This window comes from Sorex araneus, chromosome 6 (genome assembly GCF_027595985.1).
Source record: "Sorex araneus isolate mSorAra2 chromosome 6, mSorAra2.pri, whole genome shotgun sequence".
Classification (NCBI taxonomy): domain Eukaryota; kingdom Metazoa; phylum Chordata; class Mammalia; order Eulipotyphla; family Soricidae; genus Sorex; species Sorex araneus.
The window spans coordinates 54913808-54920026 of NC_073307.1; the positions used below are offsets into that span (position 1 = coordinate 54913808).

Consider the following 6219-nt stretch of genomic DNA (forward strand, 5'->3'; position numbering starts at 1 on the left):
TTGGTGGGTATGTTGAGGGAAAAATCACCAAATGACTTTGGAAGTAAGTTTTAGAAGGGTTATGTGGAAAAAGTATTATATAAAATATAATTAATATTCGTCAGATTTAATCGATATGTTATAAATATATATGATCACTGTCATCCTGTTGCTCATTGATTTGTTCGAGTGGCCACTAGTAACATTTTCATTGTGAGCCTTGTTGTGACTGCTTTTGGCATATCGAATATGCCACGGGTAGCTTGACAGGCTCTGCCGTGCGTGCAAGTTACTCTTGGGCCCTAAGGGACGCTCTGTCTCCAGAGCCCTTCGGACTGGCCCAGCACCTCCTCAGGCATGCTCCTCTGCTGCACATTACACGGAGATAGTCTATCTTGTAGAGGCATCAAAAGGTAGAACCGAAGAAAGGGGTGGATAAATCCGCTCCATACACAGCACCTCGAGAACACTGAACACAAGCTTGGTGCGTGAGAGAGAACTGCCCCGAGAGCCCTCGGACAACAGAACGTGACGCGGCCGTCATCTCCCCCTCCCCCCAGGAGGAATCTTTGTCTTTTTTGACAACACCCCTTCCACCCACACTCGCTTGTATTTTTCACACCAGCCCAGCTCAGGTCCTGCATCCACTCACATATGGTTTCATGTGATGGGAGGAGGAAATCCCTGAGCACAGAGTCAGGAGAAAGTCGTGAGCTAGCTGGGTGTGAGCAAACCCAACGAAACAATGCAAACAAAAAAGAATTACGCCAGTGCACATTTTTAAAATTGCTTTCATTTTATTTTATTCTTTATTGAATCACCCTGTGGAAAGTTACGAAGCATACAGGTTGAAGTCTCAGTTATGCGATGCTGAAACACCCATCCATTCACCAGTGCACGTATCCCACCACCAAGAATCACGGTATACCTCCCCTCTTCCCGCCACCTCCCGAGCCCCCCACCGCGCCAGTACACTTTTATAAAAGTCATGTTCATTAAAATGTCTAGGATCACACAAAAGTTATAAATCAAATGTATAAAGTCGCAAACAATTGTCTACAGCTGGAAAATAACCGAGAGATGGTACAGCCCATAAGGCTTCCCCGGAGCACATTTCTGAGTGCTGCACCAGGTCAACTACCGCCCCGCTTAGGTCCAGGGTCCCAGGGGGCCCTAAGGGACGCTCTGTCTCCAGAGGCTCATCGGAAACAGAGGCATGCGCGTGCGCGATAGCACACACAGGCTCACAAAAAGTACACACACGCACAACTCTCTTCTCTTTCTCTCATACGAAAAGTCTCTCTAGCACTAACTTCGAAGGTATCACAAATGTGTGTCTGTAAGAGAGAAAGACAGGGAGTCAGAGAGAGACAGACACAGACACAGAGACTCAGTGAGAAATGGCATCCACATCCAAAACCCTGCACCCTTCCTTCCTTTGGTGGGTATGTTGAGGGAAAAATCACCACATGACTTTGGAAGTAAGTTTTAGAAGGGTTATGTGGAAAAAGTATTATATAAAATATAATTAATATTCGTCAGATTTAATCGATATGTTATAAATATATATGATCACTGTCATCCTGTTGCTCATTGATTTGTTCGAGTGGCCACTAGTAACATTTTCATTGTGAGCCTTGTTGTGACTGTTTTTGGCATATCGAATATGCCACGGGTAGCTTGACAGGCTCTGCCGTGCGTGCAAGATACTCTTGGGCCCTAAGGGACGCTCTGTCTCCAGAGCCCTTCGGACTGGCCCAGCACCTCCTCAGGCATGCTCCTCTGCTGCACATTACACGGAGATAGTCTATCTTGTAGAGGCATCAAAAGGTAGAACCGAAGAAAGGGATGGATAAATCCGCTCCATACACAGCACCTCGGGAACACTGAACACATGCTAGGTGCGTGAGAGAGAACTGCCCCGAGAGCCCTCGGACAACAGAACGTGACGAAGCCGTCATCTCCCCCTCCCCCCAGGAGGAATCTTTGTCTTTTTTGACAACACCCCTTCCACCCACACTCGCTTGTATTTTTCACACCAGCCCAGCTCAGGTCCTGCATCCACTCACATATGGTTTCATGGGATGGGAGGAGGAAATCCCTGAGCACAGAGTCAGGAGAAAGTCGTGAGCTAGCTGTGTGTGAGCAAACCCAACGAAACAATGCAAACAAAAAAGAATTACGCCAGTACACATTTTTAAAATTGCTTCCATTTTATTTTATTCTTTACTGAATCAACGTGTGGAAAGTTACAAAGCTTACAGGTTGAAGTCTCAGTTATGCGATGCTGAAACACCCATCCATTCACCAGTGCACGTATCCCACCACCAAGAATCACGGTATACCTCCCCTCTTCCCGCCAAGTCCCCAGCCCCCCACCGCGCCAGTACACTTTTATAAAAGTCATGTTCATTAAAATGTCTAGGATCACACAAAAGTTATAAATCAAATGTATAAAGTCGCAAACAATTGTCTACAGCTGGAAATCAACCGAGAGATGGTACAGCCCATAAGGCTTCCCTGAGCACATTTCTGAGTGCTGCACCAGGTCAACCACCACCCCGCTTAGGTCTAAGGTCCCAGGGGGCCCTAAAGGACGCTCTGTCTCCAGAGGCTCATCGGAAACAGAGGCATGCGCGTGCGCGATAGCACACACAGGCTCACAAACAGTACACACACGCACAACTCTCTTCTCTTTCTCTCATACGAAAAGTTTCTCTAGCACTAACTTCGAAGGTATCACAAGTGTGTGTCTGTAAGCGAGAGAGACAGGGAGACAGAGAGAGACAGAAACAGACACAGAGAGTCAGTGAGAAATGGCATCCAAATCCAAAACCCTGCACCCTTCCTTCCTTTGGTGGGTATGTTGAGGGAAAAATCACCAAATGACTTTGGAAGTAAGTTTTAGAAGGGTTATGTGGAAAAAGTATTATATAAAATATGATTAATATTCGTCAGATTTAATCGATATGTTATAAATATATATGATCACTGTCATCCAGTTGCTCATTGATTTGTTCGAGTGGCCACTAGTAACATTTTCATTGTGAGCCTTGTTGTGACTGTTTTTGGCATATCGAATATGCCACGGGTAGCTTGACAGGCTCTGCCGTGCGTGCAAGATACTCTTGGGCCCAAAGGGACGCTCTGTCTCCAGAGCCCTTCGGACTGGCCCAGCACCTCCTCAGGCATGCTCCTCTGCTGCACATTACACGGAGATAGTCTATCTTGTAGAGGCATCTAAAGGTAGAACCGAAGAAAGGGATGGATAAATCCGCTCCATACACAGCAGCTCGAGAACACTGAACACAAGCTTGGTGCGTGAGAGAGAACTGCCCCGAGAGCCCTCGGACAACAGAACGTGACGCAGCCGTCATCTCCCCCTCCCCCCAGGAGGAATCTTTGTCTTTTTTGACAACACCCCTTCCACCCACACTCGCTTGTATTTTTCACACCAGCCCAGCTCAGGTCCTGCATCCACTCACATATGGTTTCATGGGATGGGAGGAGGAAATCCCTGAGCACAGAGTCAGGAGAAAGTCGTGAGCATTGCTGGGTGTGAGCAAACCCAACGAAACAATGCAAACAAAAAAGAATTACGCCAGTACACATTTTTAAAATTTCATTCATTTTATTTTATTCTTTATTGAATCACCGTGGGCAAAGTTACAAAGCTTACAGGTTGAAGTCTCAGTTATGCGATGCTGAAACACCCATCCATTCACCAGTGCACGTATCCCACCACCAAGTATCACGGTATACCTCCCCCCTTCCCCCCACCTCCCTAGCCCCCCACCGCGCATGTGTAACTACGCCAGTACACTTTTATAAACGTCATGTTCACTAAAATGTCTAGGATCACACAAAAGTTACAAATCAAATGTATAAAGTAGCCAACAATTGTCCACAGCTGGAAATCAACCGAGAGATGGTACAGCCCATAAGGCTCCCCCGGAGCACAGTTCTGAGTGCCGCACCCGGATCATCACCACCCTCCCCCCCCCACCCGACACTAGGACTTATGTTTGCGCGTCCCGGCAAAGACTAAGGGGTGCGAAGCGGCCACCCACATGCTGGGTCATAGGAAAATCGTCTCGGCAGGCAGCAGAGGGCACACGCTTGGTGCCGTGGTGCTGGATCTGGCGCCGGCCGCTGGGCTGTCAGAGGCGGGGCCCCCGTGGGAGCTGAAGGCTGTGCAGGACCCGCAGGCTTTTCTGGCCTTTCCTGCTCTTCCTCTTGGCGGCCGTGGCACACGTTTCTGGGGCAGCTTTCCGGGGCTCAGGCTGCTCCCAGGGCGCCCCGTGGCTGTGTCTGGAGCGGTGGATGACCACTGCGTTGGCGGGCAGGGCGGCAACCGTCCTCCTGAGGCCGGGCGGCGGCTTGGGCCGGCTCTGCTCCTGCAGCCGCCTCCAGCAGTCCAGGCTGATGGCAGAAGAGTCCTCGCAAGGCTCGAGGTGGCCAGACACCGAGGGCTCGCGGTCCCTGGCAGGACGGCCCGGCCGCTCCCTGGGCATCGCCGAGGCCCCGCAGCCTGGCCCCTCCGGGCCGGCCCAGCCCCAGTCGCCGCCGACTCTCTCCCACTCGGCCTTCTGCGCGTAGAAGAGGACGTAGGCCTGCTGGCTGAGGACGCGGGACGCGTCGCAGGCGCTGACCCTGGCGTCGTCCATCTGGTACCACTGGCCGTCCCCCGCTCTGACGTAGCACAGGTAGTGGCCACCGTGAGAGCTCCAGCCCGTGTGCACCAGGACGGCGTAGAGCACGTACGCGAGAGGCCCCTCCTGGCGCTCCGACGTGCAGCCGCCCACGTCCAGGCACTCGGGGTAGCTCACGTGCCCAGCCAGCTTGGCGTCGCCGCCCTGGCAGAACCTCTTCAGCACCAGCATCAGGACCCGCGAGGCCGCGTGCAGGGTCAGCGTCTTGGTGGCGGGCGTCTTCTGGCCGCAGGTGCCGCACAGGTAGGCGTCCTCCCCCTCCAGTCTCTCGGGCCTCACCAGCTCTCGCAGGGCTTGGGCCACGCTCGGCGCCGCTCCCACGTCCAGCGCCACGTCCAGGTAAGGTTCAAAGGTGTCGGAGACGGCCAGGCAGCGCAGACACTGCACCTGGGACCGCCAGCGGCCTCCAAAGATGCCCGGGATGTCGGCCGGCTCCCGCCCGCCGTCCTGCGGGCAGCCTTGCTGCATGGCGTCCAGCGTGAACATGAGGAACTCGTGCGCGTCTTCCTGCCGCTCCCTGTGGAATCCGGCCAGCAGCGAGGGGCACGGCGCGAGGACCTCCCCGGGGTGGCGCCGGGCCCGGCCGATGTGCGCCCGCACGCCGCACGACCTGCAGCAGGGCCGCTGGCCGTGGGCGCCGCCATGAAGCCCGGACGCTGCCCAGCTGGCCAGGGCCGGGGTGTAGGTCAGACACTGCAGGGCGGCGTTCACGTAGCAGCTGTTCCCGACGTTCCGCAGCCCGGCTCCCACGGCACGCCCCATCTTCCCCTGGGGAGGGAGAGCCTTGGCGCCAGCCCGGCCCTGGCCCTGGCCCGGGGGAGCCAGACCCACCTGGGACGTCGGGGCTGGTGACTGTAGGGCCGTGGCGCTGCAGACTTCAGCGTTCTTGCTGCTCCGGGATTCGGCGTGTGCCATCTCTTGCCTTGGGGGGAAAGCTGCCCGGTGCAGAGAAGGGGCCTCCGTGCCCCCAGAACTCGGCGACTAAGACTTCGTCGGAACGACGACTTCCCTTGGCAGAGCGCTGGAGAGAAGCCCGAACTCCTGGCAGAGCGCTGGAGAGAAGCCCGAACTCCTGGCAGAGCGCTGGAGAGAAGCACGAACTCCTGGCAGAGCGCTGGAGAGAAGCCCGAACTCCTGGCAGAGCGCTGGAGAGAGGCCCAACCTCCTGGCAGAGCGCTGGAGAGAAGCCCAACCTCCTGGCGGGCGAGTCCCTAAATACTGTCTGGCCTGACCCAGCAGCCCCTGGACGAGACCCACCCATCTCCAACCTGTCCAATCCCAATGACGGGAGAGTGAGTGTGTGACCAATCCCTCAGCTCACCTGACCCCCAAGCGGACGTCCACAGCAGGCTGTGGCAAGCATAGAGGGTGGCCGGTCCAGGGGGCCCTAAGGGACGCTCTGTCTCCAGAGCCCTTCGGACTGGCCCAGCACCTCCTCAGGCATGCTCCTCTGCTGCACATTACACGGAGATAGTCTATCTTGTAGAGGCATCAAAACGTAGAACCGAAGAAAGGGATGGATAAATCC

General features: G+C 54.6%; 1 protein-coding gene across 1 annotated transcript; it reads right to left on the minus strand.

Moving 5' to 3' along the window:
- Nucleotides 1–4139: 4139 nt before the first annotated feature.
- Nucleotides 4140–5606, minus strand: LOC129405859 (ubiquitin carboxyl-terminal hydrolase 17-like protein 6). Its single transcript, XM_055143541.1, has one exon. The coding sequence runs from the start codon at nucleotides 5604–5606 to the stop codon at nucleotides 4140–4142; it is 1467 nt and encodes a 488-aa protein (XP_054999516.1).
- Nucleotides 5607–6219: the final 613 nt, after the last annotated feature.

Excerpts from the sequence above, each read along its gene's own strand:
- LOC129405859 (XM_055143541.1), bottom strand. The coding sequence starts at position 5,606 with ATGGCACACGCCGAATCCCGGAGCAGCAAGAACGCTGAAGTCTGCAGC.